General features: G+C 42.7%; 1 protein-coding gene across 1 annotated transcript in view; it reads left to right on the top strand.

The window, feature by feature from the left end:
- Positions 1-18375, top strand: part of LOC124721646 (katanin p60 ATPase-containing subunit A-like 1) — a 116501-nt gene that overhangs the window by 86466 nt on the left and 11660 nt on the right. The window contains exon 11 of the mRNA XM_047246709.1: positions 15147-15273. Coding sequence (XP_047102665.1) covers positions 15147-15273 — 127 coding nt within the window. The remainder of the gene's footprint in view (positions 1-15146; positions 15274-18375) is intronic.

Genomic DNA, 18375 nt, shown 5'->3' with positions numbered 1-18375 from the left:
GTGAGATGGAGACAGCGATCTTGCAGCACTTTTTAGTACCTACAGTCAATAGATGATAATATGATAGTTGTACTGTACTGCCAAAATACATGTGACACTGAAACCAGAGTTTTGCAATTGAGCACAATTTTCATTTACTGGACATGCAGTGTGTATGAAGAAAACTGGACTTGCAGTAATTTAAACATCCCTCTCTATCTTTGGGACGTGTATTACAGTGAGTATACCCATAACAAAATAAACTGAACTGTTGGAAAGTTTTTGCCTTCCAGCACTGCTATTGAATCAATAAATGACTCTAAAAATGTCAAGAGTTCTTTTGCAGTGTTGTTGTCATTACTGGTAAGTTTTACAGAGATGCCTCTCTCTCGAAGCATTTATATGACTTCATTGTTATGCCCAACTACAAACTGTAGCATTCTAAACAAGCTGTTCCACCTACTTTCTGTTTCTTGCTTCAAGCTCGTCTGCATCGAACTCACGTAATCAGTTTTCGTCATGAAAGGGATAGTATTTTTGGCAGCATAACTCTTGAAAAAAACCACTGCAACCCCATTTATCAAATAATCACCATTGAAAATTGTGTTACGGGACTGTGCCCAAAACCAGGTAATGCGTGCATAATGCTGAAAGGATTGCAATGCCTTGCCTATGTTAATGCTTCTTTCAGTGACAAAAAAATTAAAATTCTATGGATTTACTCCAAACAATTTGAATAAAGTTTCCAGAGTGTAGTTCTTAATAAATTCCTCATTTTTTTTTTTCTTCTCAGAAAAAATAAATTGTCACCAGTAACAAATTTTGCAGTCACTAATATTGATAAAGTGTGCAGTGATAGATAGGTAACGGATTTTCCGGTATGTATCAGTCCATATATCTGTTGTATATCCACCTGCATTCACGTCTATCTTGTGGATGATGCTGGGCATTACACTCACCTCTATTTCATTGGTTTGTTGTTCATCATTGCATGCTACTGTCATAGGATGAGGCAAAATGCTGGAGATGACAACATGCCCAATTCGGAACTAACATTTACATGCTCCTGACATAACAGGCAATATCCTACATTAATATTAATGTAAATGGATGAAGATCTCTGTCATGCATTTCTAGAGTTAAAAACTCTCTCTGCTGATAGTGCTGAAGTGGAGAGGATGGGAACTTACTTTTACGGTTCACTGAAAGATCAACAACTGGCAGAATGTGAAAATGCACAAGAAAATGTGACTCGATCATGACTGAATGCTGTTTGTTCACATTTGTCTATCATTTACACCTGAGAGAATTTTTGTTCACTGATGCTTGTTCATTGATATTCATTTGCTTATGTTCACTCCAGTGTAAACGAAGCTTCATAGGGATATATGAAGAAGCATATGATGCTATATGGAGGTGCAACATACTTGGCCAGAATCACAACTGAGGCCTTTGTGAGAGCTTACTAATTTTATTGAAATCTGGCCTCGCAGAGTGCAGCTCTTCATTACCAAATAGAAGACACACACTCAAGCAATTTTATAAAAGAAAATTGTGTTTTCAAGCGAGCATTTGAAGTGTCACCCTCTTTCCCATTGCTATAAATGACACAATTAACATAGTGAGTTGTCCAGTGAAGATCTTTCTGTTTGTAGGTGATTTTATTATTATTTACTACTACTCTTCCTGGATTGCATGCCTAATCTGTCCACCACAATTGACACTTCAGCGATTGGAAGATTTGGTACCAAAATAGGTTTATAATTTTCATCATGTACAACAGTGCACATTCATGTTAATCAGAACTCTTTAATGAACAAGAACAGTTTCAGGGGTATTTTTCTTAACTCTGTTTAGTCAGTTGGGGCCCTAATTCTCATACTTGGCTAAAAGATTGCATGGATACCACACTTGCAGAACTTTAATAAAAGTTTACTTGAAACTTTTGATATTTTGAAGTGTTTGAGTGGAAATGTTTGGGGTTCGGACAGGTCTCACGTATAACAATTCTGTAATAAATTCATTTAGACCCATAGACTTTTGTGTGTGTACCATTTATGGTTCAGCCTAACATAAAGAATTTGCAAGAAGGGTTTACAGAAAAAGTCTTATCCTTTAGCCTCTGTTCCAAAATAAATTACCCACCTTTTACTATGTGATGCTGACCATGACCCAGCTTTTAAAGCTAAATTACCTGGTTGTTTGTAGCAACCATCGTTGTTGCTCACCTTCCAGTAGAGCAGTTATTCTTGATTTTATTGTTAATGAACCACAAAGCCATTAGGGATCTGGATAAAATGACTTACAGCAGAGAACAACATAGTAGATACCATGAATTACGCGAAGCGAAATGTAGTGTGAGGAGGGCTATGCGAGAGGCATTCAATGAATTTGAAAGTAAAGTTCTGTGTACTGACTTGGCAGAAAATCCCAAGAAATTTTTGTCTTATGTCAAAGCAGTAGGTGGATCAAAACAAAATGTCCAGACACTCTGTGACCAAAATGGTACTGAAACAGAGGATGACAGACTAAAGGCCGAAATTCTAAATGTATTTTTCCAAAGCTGTTTCACAGAGGAAGACTGCACTGTAGTTCCTTCTCTAGATTGTTGCACAGATGACAAAATGGTAGATATCGAAATAGATGACAGAGTGATAGAGAAACAATTAAAATCGCTCAAAAGAGGAAAGGCCGCTGGGCCTGATGGGATACCAGTTAGATTTTACACAGAGTACGCGAAGGAACTTGCCCCCTTCTTGCAGCGGTGTACCATAGCTCTCTAGAAGAGCGTAGCATTCCAAAGGATTGGAAAAGGGCACAGGTCATCCCCGTTTTCAAGAAGGGACGTCGAACAGATGTGCAGAACTATAGACCTATATCTTGAACGTCGATCAGTTGTAGAATTTTGGAACACGTATTATGTTTGGGTATAATGACTTTTCTGCAGACTAGAAATCTACTCTGTAGACGATCGTGTGAAACCCAGCTCGCGCTATTCGTCCACAAGACTCAGAGGGCCATAGACACGGGTTCCCAGGTAGATGCCATGTTTCTTGACTTCCACAAGGCGTTCGATACAGTTCCCCACAGTCGTTTAATGAACAAAGTAAGAGCATATGGACTATCAGACCAATTGTGTGATTGGATTGAAGAGTTCCTAGATAACAGAACGCAGCATGTCATTCTCAATGGAGAGAAGTCTTCCGAAGTAAGAGCGATTTCAGGTGTGCCGCAGGGGAGTGTTATAGGACCGTTGCTATTCACAATATACATAAATGACCTTGTGGATGACATCGGAAGTTCACTGAGGCTTTTTGCAGATGATGCTGTGGTGTATTGAGAGGTTGTAACAATGGAAAATTGCACTGAAATGCAGGAGGATTTGCAGTGAATTGACGCATGGTGCAGGGAATGGCCATTGAATCTCAATGTATACAAGTGTAATGTGCTGTGAATACATAGAAAGATAGTTCCTTTATCATTTAGCTACAAAATAGCAGGTCAGCAACAGGAAGCAGTTAATTCCATAAATTATCTGGCAGTACGCATTAGGAGTGATTTAAAATGGAATGATCATATAAAGTTGATTGTTGGTAAAGCAGATGCCAGACTGAGATTCATTGCAAGAATCCTAAGGAAATGGAATCCGAAAACAAAGGAAGTAGGTTACAGTACGCTTGTTCACCCACTGCTGGAGTACTGCTCAACAATGTGGGATCCGTACCAGATAGGGTTGATAGATGAGATAGAGAAGATCCAACGGAGAGCAGCGCGCTTCGTTACAGGATCATTTAGTAATCGTGAGAGCATTATGGAGATGATAGATAAACTCCAGTGGAGGACTCTGCAGGAGAGACGCTCAGTAGCTCGGTACGGGCTTTTGTTAAAGTTTTGAAAACATACCTTCACCGAGGAGTCAAGCAGTATATTGCTCCCTCCTACGTATATCTCGCGAAGAGACCATGAGGATAAAATCAGAGAGATTAGAGCCTACACAAAGCATACCGACAATCCTCTTTCCACGAACAATACGAGACTGGAATAGAAGGGAGAACCGATAGAAGTACTCAGGGTACCCTCTGCCACACACCGTCAGGTGGCCCGCGGAGTATGGATGTAGATGTAGATGTAGATGATTCTCCCTCAGTGCCAGAGCAAGCAGCCACTTTGGCTCATAAAGAGAAGTGGGGTACATTTTTATTAATTGCCTCCTAGTTGAATATGACACATTTTATCTATTCAGTTACACCATAAATCACATGAATTTGAAGGTTGTTAATTAAACAACGGTTCCTTGTGGTCTCACACACTGAAGACGGTCAGTTCTTTACCACGGTAAATCTTTTTATTATTCAGAAAGGTATTGATGCAATTGCAGGCCCTGTGAAACCCTGCTCTCGTTTACAGAATGGCACTTTTGGAGACTACTTCTGATTCTCAAGCACAACAACTGCTTACTGCCTCACTTCTCCATGGCTACCCTGTTTGTGTGGAGGCCCATAGAACTTCGAATTCTTCCCATGGTGTAATTTACACCAGGCTGCTCAACGGTCTGACTGAGACCGAAATCCGGTCTTACCTCTCTGTGATCAGGGTGTCATTGCTGTCCATCATGTAACGAAAAAGGTAGATTCCTCCTTATTGCCCATCCACACTCTTTTTCTCACCTTTGATAGAGTGGTGTTCCCATCCAAGGTCAAAGCAGGCTATAAAATTATCACAGTCCAGTCGTACATTCTGAACCCAAAGCGCTGCTACCAGTGTCATCGTTTCAACCATACCAGAATATCTTGTTGACATCCAGCTAAATGTGTCACCTGTGGTAGGGGTACGCGCGAGGGCAATTGTCTGCCCCCTTCTCCCCGCTGTATTAACTGCAATGGTAGCCATGCTGCCGCCTCTCATGATTGCCCCATGTATCTGGATGAACAGGTAGTCCAAGAGATCAGGGTAAATGAAAAAGTGCCTTACCCAGTCGCTCACACATTACTGGCTAGTCGCAAACCTTGCATTCTCCCATGTGGCACCTATAATTCTCTCCTTGTTACCTCTCACTCCATAAAGGACATGGCCATGCAGACGTGCAACGTACAATTCGGGTCCGAGGTTGTGAAATTGCCCAGTGTCAAGGTAGCATCACCATCCCCCTGTTCAGCTTTGCAACAAATCATCAAACTCTCGCCTCAAGGGGTGAAGCCACCAGCTACACAACCGGTAGGACAGAAATAACAGAAGGAGTATTCCCGTGAAGACTTCCTCTGTCCCTCCAGCCAAACAACACTCGAGTCTTCCTGTGACTGGAAACGCTCAAAGAAGTCCACCAAAGGCAAACGGTCTTCTCCTTTGCCCACTCGAACCTCTTCAGTGGTTTCACCACATGATACCTTAGCCCGGCTTGCCTCCATGTTGCTGGTGTGCACCGCCAACTGTTTTTCAGCGTTGGGACTCCACAGACCTCCCGCACAAGCAAGCAGATGCTTCTGTGGACCCCATGGAGCAGGATTGCGCCCTCACAACCACTTTGAGCTCTACATTTCTTACCGATTCATTTTGACCTTCAACCTGAGGTCGACATTCCATCTCGTAGGGGCGTCATGCTACTCATACGGTATGACATTCATAGTCAACCCATCTCCCCGACTTCAAGCTTTTGTAGTCCGCATTTTCCTTCCTCACCTCACCTTTTCACTTTGTACTGTTTACGTCCCTCTGTCATCTGGTGTCACCAGGGCAGACTTCCTTCAGCTTATTGGACAGCTGCCTCCCCCATTTTTGCTACTCGGTGACTTTAATGCACATCATCCCCTTTGGGGTTCTCACAGGACCTGTCAGAGAGGTGCCCCCTTGGCTGACCTTCTTAACCTCCTTAACACTGAAGCACCCACTTTCCTTTCTGACTCCTCACATACCTATTCCCATTTGGACCCACCTTCTGCACTGCCCAGCTTACCCACTGTCTTGTGTGGTCCATTCTTTCTGACACCTACTCGAGCAACCCTTTCCTGTGTGCTATCTGTTTGCTGACTCCTACCTCATCTGCGTGCACGCCAAAATGGCAGTGTACTAAGGATGACTGGCAGCTTTACTCCTCCCTGGCGACCTTCGAAGAACAAGATTTCCCCATTTATGATGACCAGGTGGAATATCTCACAAACGTTACTGCTGCAGAACGTTCGATTCCTCACCACTTCCTCTTTACCACGTCATGTCCCAGTCCCTCGGTGGACTGAGGCATACCGCGATGCAATTCGCACACAGAGACGTGCTCTCCGCATTTTTAACCATCATCCTATGGGAACAAACTGCATTTATTATAAACAGATGCGTGCAAAGTGTCATCACATTCTTTGAGATAGCAAAAGAGCTAGCTGGATTTCATTCAGTATTTCTTTTAACAGTTCCACCCCTTCCTCTGTCATGTGGTCCAACCTCCGATGGCTCTCTGGGACCAAGATCCATTCCCCAATTTCCAGCCTGACAGTAGCAGACAATGTCATCGTGGACCCTCTTACTATCTCCAACACCTTGGGCCGCCATTTTGTGGAAGTTTCGAGTGCTTCGAACTATCACCCTGCCTTTCTCCATTAGAAATGAGCAGAGGAGGCTTGGGCAATACCCTTCTCTTCTGCGAATCGTGAGTGCTACAATGTCGCCTTTGCTATGAGGGAGTTAGATCATGCTGTCAGTTCATCCCGATCCTCCGTCCCAGGGCCAGACACCATCCACATTCAGATGTTACAGCACCTTTCTCTTGGGGGCAAGCACTTTCTGCTTAACACGTACAACTGCATCTGGGCAGAGGACACATTTCCCGGATGCTGGCGTGAAGCCACCGTCATACCCATATCTAAGCCCGGTAAGGACAAAAACCTTCCTTCTAGCTACCGCCCCATCTCTCTTACCATCTGCGTTCGCAAGGTGATGGAACGTATGATTCATGCCCGGCTGGTATGGTGGTTCGAGTCTCACAATTTACTGACGATTTCACAGTGTGGATTTCAAGCGTGGCGTTCTGCAGTTGACCATACGTTACTTTGTCCACCCATGTCATGAATGGTTTTCTGCGGAAATTCCAGACTGTGGCTGTGTTTTTTGATTTGGAGAAGGTCTACGACACCTGCTGGAGAACTGGTATCCTCCATACTCTGTACATGTGGGGCTTCCGTGGCCACCTGTCCTGTTTCCTTGAGGAGTTTTTAAAAGACCAAGTTTTCAAGTTGAGTGTGTGTACTGCCTTGTCGGACACCTTTATCCAGGAAAACGGTGTACTTCAGGGTTCTGCCCTGTGCGTCGTCCTCTTTGCTATCGCCATTAATGCTATAACGGCCTGTCTCCCGCTAGGCATCTCCGGCTCCCTTTTTGTTAATGATTTTGCCATCTATTGCAGTTCTCTGTGGACCTGTCTCACTGAGTCTTCATTGCTGTCTTGATCGTCTTTACTCCTGGAGTATCGAGAGTGGCTTTTGCTTTTCCACTGACAAAACCGTCTGTATGAATTTCTGACAACACAAATGGTTTCTCCCACCTTCTTTACATCTTGCACCTGCTGTCCTTCCATTCATTGAAACTGCAAAATTCCTGGGGCTCGTGCTCGATAGGAAACTCTCTTATTCCTCCCATGTGTCTCACCTGGCAGCCCACTGTATGCGGTTCCTCAATGTCCTACGTGTCCTCAATAGTACTTCCTCCATTTGTGCTGGTCCCTTGTCCATTCGAAACTTGACTGTGGGTGCTTTGTTTATGCATCTGCACGTCCATTGCTCTTATGCTGTCTCAACACTATCCACCATCGTGGCATCCAGTTGGCCACAGGCACCTTTTACACTAGCCCGGTTGAGTGTCTGTATGCGGAAGCTGCTGAACTACCACTCTCCTAGTGCCGTGACTTTCTCCTCAGGAGGTATGCATGCCATTTGTCTGCTACGTGTCGCCACCCATCCTATAACTCCTTCTTCGATGATTCCTTTGATCATCAGTGTGGGGTGCGTCCCTATTCTCTGTTACCGCGTGGAGTCCATTTTCGGCACTTGCTATGGCAGCTTAATTTCACGCTACCTGCAACTTTTCCAGTGGGTGTGAACCCTTCACCATCTAGGCTTCGTGAAGTGGCTAATGTTAACCTTGGCCTTCATTCGCTTCCTAAGGACACTACTCCAGCCTCGGTCTATCACCTTCAGTTTCACGACCTTCGCATGGAACTACGCTATAGTACCTTCATATACATTGATGGCTCACGGCCTGACCGTGAGGTCGGATGTACCTTCGTCATTGGCACCCTTGTCTTTTGGTATCGGCTTCCGGCACAATGCTCAGTATTTACAGCCGAGCTCTTCACACTGTATCATGCCATGGAGTACATCCAGCGACATAGCCTTTTCAATTGTCCTCTGCTCAGACTCACTCAGCACCCTTCAAAGTCTATGTGCACTGTACACCGCCCATCCCTTAGTGCAGCGGGTCCAGGAAAACTGTCACTTGCTCACTCTTGATGGAGCCAGTGTGGTGTTTCTGTGGGTTCCTGGTCATGTCGGTCTGCCAGGAAATGAGGCTGCTGATGCTGCTGCCAAGGCAGCAGCCCTCGTACCTCAGCCCGTGAGTTCCTATATTCCTTCCGATGATATCTGTGTTGCCGTCTGTCAGGAGGTGATGTCCCTTTGACATTTCCAACAATCCCACCTTCCCGGGAATAAGCTCCGGCTTATTAAGCCTCTCCCAGTGCCTTGGACTACCTCCTCTCGGCCTTCCCACATGGAGGAGGTCATTTTAACTAGGCTGCATATTGAGCAATGCCTTTTTAGCCATCATACAATAAGTGGTGCTATCCCACCACTTTGTACGCATTGTTCCCAAGTTTTAACTGTCCGCCACTTTCTGATGTACTGCCCATTTTTTAACTATTTATGTTCCTGTTTGGGTTTGCCATCTGAGTTATCGGCCGTTTTAGTGAATGACGCACAGGCTGTCGATTACAATTTACTTTTTATCCGCCAAAGCAGTATGGCGAAGCCCATTTAATTTTTTGTTTTGGACCTCCGTTTCTGTATGGTGTCTTTTTTTTAACCCTTTTTCCATGTGCCTGTCTTTAGCTGTCTTCTGTATGTCAGTTGGGACTGACGTATAGTCGGTTTTTAACTCCTCTCTGTCTTCGTGTTCTATAGATTTGACATGGGCTCATATGACCCCAGTTGTTTCTTGCACCCTAAAGTAAAACAAAACCAAAGTTAAAGCACAAACACTGATGAGCCCTAACCAAATAGTTGTATCGGGTGACAGAACTTTCAGACATAATTGCATATAGGCAAGCAAATGTAAGCATGAGAGAAGTGGAAATGTTGTACAGGACCAAATATCTGAGTAGAAGACATTTGGCTCACACTGTTTCTTGCAAAACTGTTCCAATTTTTAATTGTAACGGGGCGATTGGTATCACAGTAAAATGACCGAGGATGACGTCAAAGTATGTGGACTCTAAACTTATAAGATACAGTGCTTGCTGAAATGGATGAGGTGCCTGCAGTCAGCACTCGATCACTTGCACGCAAATTAATGTTTCGCAGATTACTGTGTGGCGAGTATTATGGGAAATGTAGCTACATCCCCTACCATCCACAAAAAATATGTTCTGACTTCAGACCTCATGTTGCGTTCAGTGCATGGTTCTTGCAGCATCTTACAATTAATCTTTACTTTCCTGCATATTGGCTTTTCATGAATGAAGCCTGTTTCAGAAGAGACTTAATGCTAAATAGTCTTAATAGTCATGTTTGGGCTGATGAGAAGAGCCATCAACACAGATATTCAGTCAACATTTGGGCTGACATAGTCAGTGATTACATACTAGGCCCTTTTCGTCTTCCTGCCCACTTAAATGCACCAGTTTACACAGTGTTAATCAGAAACATACTACGCAGCTTTCTACCCACTCGTTATTCATTGACTGATGTGGTTCCAACATGGAGCCCCACTTCACTTCGTACTGAGGGTTCATGAACACTTGGCTCAGATGGTCCCTGAAAAGTAGGTAGGCAGAGGAGGTCCTGTTTCATGGCCAGCACATTCACCTGATCTCACCCCACCTGATTTCTTCATGTGAGGCCTTGTGAAAAGTCTTGTGCAGAAGATGCCTGTCAAGGCTGAAGAGGATCTCCTGGCAAGAATTGTCTCTGCCCATGACAATGTTCAAATGACAGTGAGAAAATGAGAAAGGGTACAGATTATGACAGAACTTTGTGCAGTGATGCCATGCCTGCCATAACACTGGAGGATGCCACTTTGAACAACTGTTGTAAATGTTGTGGGTAAATTTAATTCATTATTACTGTACCATAGACATAGGACTTTTGGTTTCTATGACATTAAGTTATGTTTGGTGAGGGGATTGGGGAGTATTCAGCAGGAATTCTGTACGTCATGATCATATTTCAGAAGTTAGGCCCCTTGGTTTGAACGGTGTGCAAGCATGTTGTGGAACTTGAGTAGATTTTCACTTATATCTTACCACTCAGCCATTTTTGTACTACAGATTGACACATTAACTCTTCCCCATCATCTCTAAAAGCTGACTTCACCTCAAAAAGCTATCCCACCTTCTCCTAAACTACTTGAACAGTGGTATTTCCCTTCCTGTCTCTCTGCAGCTCCTAAACAGCCACACTATCAACCACCACTCCTCTCCTACAAACCAAGCTTGACCAACCTCCTTAACATCCCACAGCCTTTACTACACCTCCCAGACCAAGAATAACCCATAATCCCAAGAACCAGTCTCAACAGTACAGTGTCCTTAACCTCTCATGTAAAGCACTCTCCACCGAGCGAGGTGGCGCAGTGGTTAGCACACTGGACTCGCATTCGGGAGGACGACGGTTCAATCCCGCATCCGGCCATCCTGATTTAGGTTTTCTGTGATTTCCCTAAATCGCTCCAGGAAAATTCCGGGATGGTTCCTTTGAAAGGGCACGGCCGACTTCCTTCCCTGTCCTTCCATAATCCGATGAGACCGATGACCTCGCTGTTTGGTCTCTTCCCCCAAATAATCCAATCCAATCCTAAAGCACTCTCCCCTACTGAATTATCTGTACTATCTAAGGGTCTTGCTTTCAGCCCTAAACCTGCATTTGATGATGCTGATTTGGTGAAGGACCTCCTTTCCTTCACACATAATGTACATTGGAAATATGAATTTGCAACCCAAACCCAAAACCTTTCCAGCAGCAAACCTGACATTGAACCCTGTCTTGAACAATTCAGACCACAATCCCAACTTGATCCACCACCACTACCTCAAAATCATCCCTTACAAACCTTCCAATAATTCCTTACCTCCAGCATTGGCTTACAACCCTTCCTCAGATTCCTACAATGTGACCCTAACCTGTCCTCTGCAGAACTCCAGGCTCCATGTTCCCTAAAAGCTGATGACTCCATCATTATCCCCCCAGCAAACAAAGGATCTACCATTGTAGTATGTGACTGAAAGGCGTGCATTAATGAAGGTTTGTGCCAGCTGTCTGAAACCTCTACATACAGTGTCTGCCATCAGGATCCCATCCCTATGATTCAAACTGACCTGCTGTCCCTCCTTAAAAACCTCAGGCCCCTCACAAGGTTTAAGACCTCAATCCATAGAACTTCTCACCCCCACCCAAACCACGCACCCCCATCTTTTACCTTCTTCCTAAGCTCCACAAACCCAATCATCCTGGCCGTCCTACAGTTGCTGGCTTCAAAGCACCCACCGAATGTATATCTGCCTTAGTTGATCAAAACTTGGAACCCATAGTGCAAAAACTTCCCTCCCACATCAAAGATACCAATCATTACTCAGATCAACTGAAATCCATGCCCGTCCGACACCCACCACACACTTTGCTTGTCACCATTGATGCCACCACCCTCTATCCCAACATCGCTCATGTACATGGTCTGTCTGCTGCTGAACATTTCCTCAGTCAGTGCCCACCTGATCCCAAACCTATGACAACCTTCCTACTCACCTTAATGAAATTAATGCTCACCAACAACTACTTCACCTTTGAGGGACAGACATACAAACAGATCAGGGGTACGGCCACGGGAACCAGGATGGCTCCTTCGTATGCCAACCTTTTCATGGTTCGCTTGGAAGGGGCTTTCCTGGGATCCATAAGTCTTCAGCTTCTGGTTTGGTATAGATACATTGATGACATCTTTACCATATGGACTCATGGTGAGACTGACCTAAAATTCCTGGAATCTCTAAATACCTTCTCCCAATTAAATTTCACATGGTCCTATTCTGAATCCTGTGCCACTTTCCTTGATGTTGGTCTCGTCCTCACCGAAGGCCAGCTACACACTTCCATCCACATTAAACCTACCAACAAACAACAGTACGTACATTTTGACAGTTGCCATCCTTTCCATGTCAAACGTTCCCTCCCATACAGCCTTGGCATCTGAGGCAAACATATTTGTTTGAATGCACACTCTTTACTGTAATATACCACCATTCTCATCTCATCCTTCACTGCATGTAGTTACCCAACCACCCTAGTTGAAAAGCAGATTTCCCGGGCCATCACATCCAATCCTGGTGACTCAGTATTATCCTGGTCTGGAATGTGTTAATTGGCTACTTCGACAGGGCCAAGATTTCCTAAAATCGTGCCCTAAAATGAGATCCATTCTGTCTTAGATTTTGCCCACCACACCTAGGATAGCTTTCCTCCGCTCTCCCAATCTCCGCAGTATTCTTGTCAGACCCTATGCTCTTTCAGCAACCATCTTCCGACCCTATAGCTCCTACTTCTGTGACCGTCCCCGCTGCAAGACGTGCCCTATGCACCCTCCTACCACCACCTATAACAGCCCTGTAAGTGGCAAAACATATACCATCGAAGGGAGAGCCACCTGCAAAAAGACACATCATATACCAGCTATTATGTAAACACTGTTCAGCCTTCTGTATCACCAAATTATCAATTAGGATGAATAGGCATAGGCAGAGGGTATATACTTGCAACTCGCAATGTCCTGTTTCACCACATGCTCTATCTGGATTCTTCCCCAAGACACCAGTTTCTCAGAACTCCACAGGTGTGAACTAGCAATACTATATGTCCTTTGTTCTCGCCACCCACCTGGCCTTAATTTACATAACTACTCTTTGCTTCACTCCCTTTTAATTTCCTACATCTTTCATTGTCTTTTCCATCTATTTTTCACCGCCCCCTCCCACCTCTTTTACGTACAATACACTTAGCTTCTCACTCTTATTAACTCGTGCACAATGTTTTAGTAGTAATCTCTGTCTTGCGTATTACCCTGTCGTCCACCTTTAAGCTCTCAGGTTTCAAATCTCGTCTGATGCAATCCCCAACAATCAGTCTTTCCTTCTCATCCCATACGGTAAATCTCCCCTGACCTGCAGTTCTGGATTACTTTCCCAAAATCAACCCCTTTTCCTAGACCACTCCAGTCCTTTTCCTTCACCCTTCTTTCTTCCCTTTCAACCCTTCTGCCTGAAGGAGGAGCCACTAGCTCCAAAAGCTTGCCAATCACAACAGTCTTTTATATGTGTGTGTGTTCTGTCTCTGCTTGGTGAGTAAATTTTTTATCTATCCAGTTAAATAATCTCTGAATGTTTGTAACACAATTACGGAATGCTGTGTAGATTTAGATGTATTTTTGATGTTGATGTAAAAATTATCTGAATTTTGTGTTCTGTTTTCCTATTGTTTTAGACCAGCAGACATGGTAAAACGTCAAAGTTTTGTTATTGTATTAACAGTGGCCTCACAATCTCATTGGCAAGTTCTTTCAGCTAAGGTTGATGTGAACACATTTACATGTAATTGTCCTTATATAATGTCCATAATACTTGGGTAAGTGAATGATAACTGATCTTCGATGTGCACCAAAGTTCTCACTTTCTCATTGGGTTTCATCAGTTTCACTGTAATTCCCAAAAGAAATCCAACGAAATGGATGCTTTCAAGGCTGACTGGTCCCTGTATTGTCCAAAGGCTCTGTTGATATAGAGGAAGGTTTCAAGTGTTGATTGAGCTAGGAATATAATCCACCATGCTGTACTCAGTTGTCCAGCCAACTTAGAAGACAGCTTTTTACCGAGGTGGGACGAAGACTGTATCTCTACTATCATCATTGGGCATGTGATTCTGCAGAATTTAAAGTAAGAAATTACTGCAGAGAATCTTATAACATTTTGAGTAACAAGGGCAAAATTCCTTTGTACTAAGGAGGAAAAGTTGGAATTGTGACAGGAATTACTGAGTTCATGAATAACCCTGTGATTATATTGAAAATGTTGTAGGGTCCATGAAGATAATAGATAATAAAACGACATAGAAGATATTTCCTTTCTACAACAGTGAAGAACAAGAGTCCCCAGATCATTCCAAGAGACATAGCCTGGACAATAGAAGAGTATTTCAGTAGAACCACTCCTGCCACCAGTTTGAATCCAGTTTTCTGCTGTCAAAAGGTTGTGAGTGTGAGGGATATTTGAGGCTTCTGTGCCACCAGCTACTTTATCTAACTTTGATAGAAGTTCATAATATTTTTCTGTACATAGAAGAATGAAACATTTGTTGTGATGAAACAACATGAGAGTAAAGCAATAGTTTGAAAATTTCATGGTGTACATAGTAATAACTTAAACTGGAAACTGCATATAAAAATTCTTTACACAGAAGTTCAACAAATATTGCTCTATATATTGAGTGCTGATTTTGGTGAGCTATCAGAAAGTTATTACATGTACTTCGATATATTTAATAATGACGGGACAGTTTTACACCTAGATGCAAAGTACCTGTTGCACAGAAATGGGCAATATCCTTCTTAAGCAACTGGAAATGTTAACATATTCACAATAAATTTATTTCCTTGTGAAGTTAATCATTAGCAACCTAAAAAACTTAAAATCAGTTGAATTAATCAGTATATCACTAGGAATAAAAATTGCTTCCACTATTCGCTGCAGATTAAAGGGCTTGACTTCTCCTCCTATTTGATTGAGTAATTATTCAGTGGACAGTGTGCTTGCACACCTTCCCTCTCCCCCTTTTGGGGGGGGGGGGGGTGGCATTCCATTGTTATATTTTGCAATTTCATTTGGTTGCTGAATATAAACATAAAGGTCTGAAATGGTTCTGTTCTTCCAGTTGAAGGTCGTGAGGCATTATTGAGGATCAATTTGCGAGAAGTGAAACTTGACCCTGATGTGAATCTCAAGGAGATTGCTGATCAGCTTGATGGCTACTGTGGAGCAGATATTACAAATGTTTGCCGGTAAGTGTTACTGAAGGTTAAGTGCTTCTCTTGTCCTTAACTTGTGTAAGTATATGTTGTGCTGTACTTGATTTCTGTAATTTTTTTCCCCATAGCTTACTGTAGAAAATCCTGTGCATAGTAAGGATGAGCAGACATATTATACTGGATAACTAAATAATCATTTGGTTTCGCCAGTTGACAGTCAGGACTGCAGATATGACAGTGTACTGTGGAGAAATCTTTCAGACAGGAGGTCCTTCAACAGCGTATAAAAATTTGCTTGCTTCAAAAAACTTTTCCAATTTAAATTCACTATTGATAAATTTGTAAGATAATGAACTCATTACATAATAAACTGCTCACCTTGCATATCTAGGCTTATGATAGCATCTGTTGCCTGTGTGTATGGCATAGAATCCATGGCTGAGGAAGGGGGAGGGAGGAGTGTGGCAGGGCTAACTGCTGCTAGGGAGTATAGGCTAGAGTTTATTGCATCTAAGGAAGTGGTATAGTGTAGTGCCTGTATTTTACAGACTGTAGCATGGGGGACAGCTCAAAAGTTTCAGGATGGGAGAAGGGAGCGATTGCCTTTGAGATGCCAAAGATTGTACGATGAAGGACGAGCTGGATTTCATAGGTTTCTTACCATGTACTGAAAGAGTTTACTGGTACGCAGATAGGTGAAAACGATGAATCTATTTCATTTTAATTCTTGCCTGAGAATATCATTGTTCACAAAAGACTCAGTTAAGTTACAAAATATTCCCAGTGGTTAATAGTTTCTGATTTATTGATGGTACTTATTATTTTCGAGATAAATATTGCTTGGTCAGTTTAGTCATTTTTGAAATCCATTACTTTTGCTACAGAGAATGCTTTTTGTGGATTTCCAAAATTCTCTTTAAATGATTTTCTCACATTTTTGAAAAAATGCTGGCAATAATGAGAAGAGGCTGTAATTATTGACGATTGTTTCATCTTTGTGAAGTGGCTTGACAACAGCGTATTTAAGTCTGTCTGGGGAAATACCAATATGAAAATACGCATTACATAAGCAACTTAGATCATTAGGGAACTGCACTTACTCGTCTCCACAGGTTTCGGCAAAATTTATAGCATATGTAGGGCTTGGCAAGAAATGAAAAATGACTGAGGCACGAGTCATTTATGTTAATATAGTTTCCAGGCAGCGGTTAGGGCAGCAGAGAAGAATACACAATAGTAATCTGAGGATCATGGGTAGAGTCCCTGGATGAAAATGTATTTATTTCCAATTTTTTACATTACTCTGTAAGTAAACCAACATTACGCACAATATGTTGTGTTGGCTGAAGAGTCAACACCATGTTACTAGTGGAGGCCGAAATGCACGCGTTTTAGCTCACGCAGGCTGGCGTGTGGAGGGAAGGACTATACTGATGTGAGGTCTGGAATATGACAAGGAATTAGAATTCAGAAAGTGGACATAATTAGTTTGATACTTAACTTTAATCCATTAATGATTAATGTCGCTCTTGACGGTACATGATTCACAATATTATATGTTCAGAATACATTCATAGTAACTGAATATGGCGCCTTGCTAGGTCGTAGCAAATGACGTAGCTGAAGGCTATGCTAAACTGTCGTCTCTGCAAATGAGAGCATATGTAGACAGTGAACCATCCCTAGCAAAGTCAGCTGTCCAACTGGGGCGAGTGCTAGGGAGTCTCTCTAGACTAGACCTGCCGTGTGGCGGCGCTCGGTCTGCAATCCCTGATAGTGGCAACATGTGGGTCCGACATATACTAACGGACCACAGCCGATTTAAAGGCTACCACCTAGCAAGTGTGGTGTCTGGCGGTGACACCACACAATACATTGTGTCCATTAATATTTTCATAAAAGGTATGTAATGGAAAGACAAAGGAAAATTTGGGATTGCAAATAAATTCCCAGGAAGGTGTTGTAAGGTGTAAATCAGAATTTTGTATATATGGCATCAAAAGGAATGAAACCCATGATAGACCTTATAACTGTCTGAAGACGTTTCTCTAACTCCTTGTTGTACAACAATGTTCAACTTGGGCCATTCTTAATCCCTCAAAACAGGAACAAATTCATCTTTGGCAATAACCTGTAAAAATGTTATCTTTATTTGGTAATGCTCAATACTGTAGTCCTGATCCTTGTCAATACTGTTTGCTGCTCCATCCACTTGTCTAAGCAATGCACTAAGGCTCTGTTCTTACTTCCAGTGCTGTTGTATAAGGGACTTCCATTGTTGTTAGTTGCAATTATCATGATAACCCATTCTCTGGTGGCCAGGGTACTCTGATGATCCTGTTTTGATGTTGATATGATCAAGTCATTGAAATGCTGTTGCTTTTGAAAGAACAAATTCACAATGTGCTACTTTGAAGCTTTCGTGATAGATTTCTGTAGGTGGAAGAGAAAAAAATTCCAAACGTAACAGCAGTAGCTATTCCCACACAATGTCAAAATACTTAAAACAAATTATGTCTAATGCCAATCAGGATCTCACATTTCAATACAGATGAAATTAGCTGAGAGGATATGGTTAAACTTTGGCTCCAGTAACCCTGAAGAATATAACTGCCCTTTTTGGATGGAGGAGTCAGAGCATACGGTATTTGTGGCTCGCAATATAAAACCAGGACCAGACATAGTGCTCAGTGACATATTGCAGTATTTGAATACCAAGTTGGGAAACAACTTCCCCAGTTCTACACTGATTATTGGAGGGAAGCAATCATGATTCATGTCCTGAAACCCAGGAAAGATCGCATCTGCCCACGTAGTTATTACAGTCTTGCCCTTACTAACTGCAAAGGAAACACATTGGAATGAATGATCAACAGCCACTTGTTATGGGTTCTAGGATCCAGTAAACTCCTCAGTCACTTTCAGTGTGGTTTTCGTAGGTATTAATCTACAGTCTAATACTTCTTGAGGCAGCAGTAAAAGAGGCGTTTTTGTGTATACAGAACTTGATGGAAATATTTTTTGACATTGAAAAGGTATATGACATTACTTGGTGAGAGAAAATTGACCAACTACTATATGGATGGGGCTTCTGGGGTTGTCTTTCCATTTAGTGCAATCCTGCCATTTAGGATA

The sequence above is a fragment of the Schistocerca piceifrons genome, chromosome X (genome assembly GCF_021461385.2).
Source record: "Schistocerca piceifrons isolate TAMUIC-IGC-003096 chromosome X, iqSchPice1.1, whole genome shotgun sequence".
Lineage (NCBI taxonomy): Eukaryota > Metazoa > Arthropoda > Insecta > Orthoptera > Acrididae > Schistocerca > Schistocerca piceifrons.
This window is presented reverse-complemented; position numbering and strand designations above follow the sequence as displayed.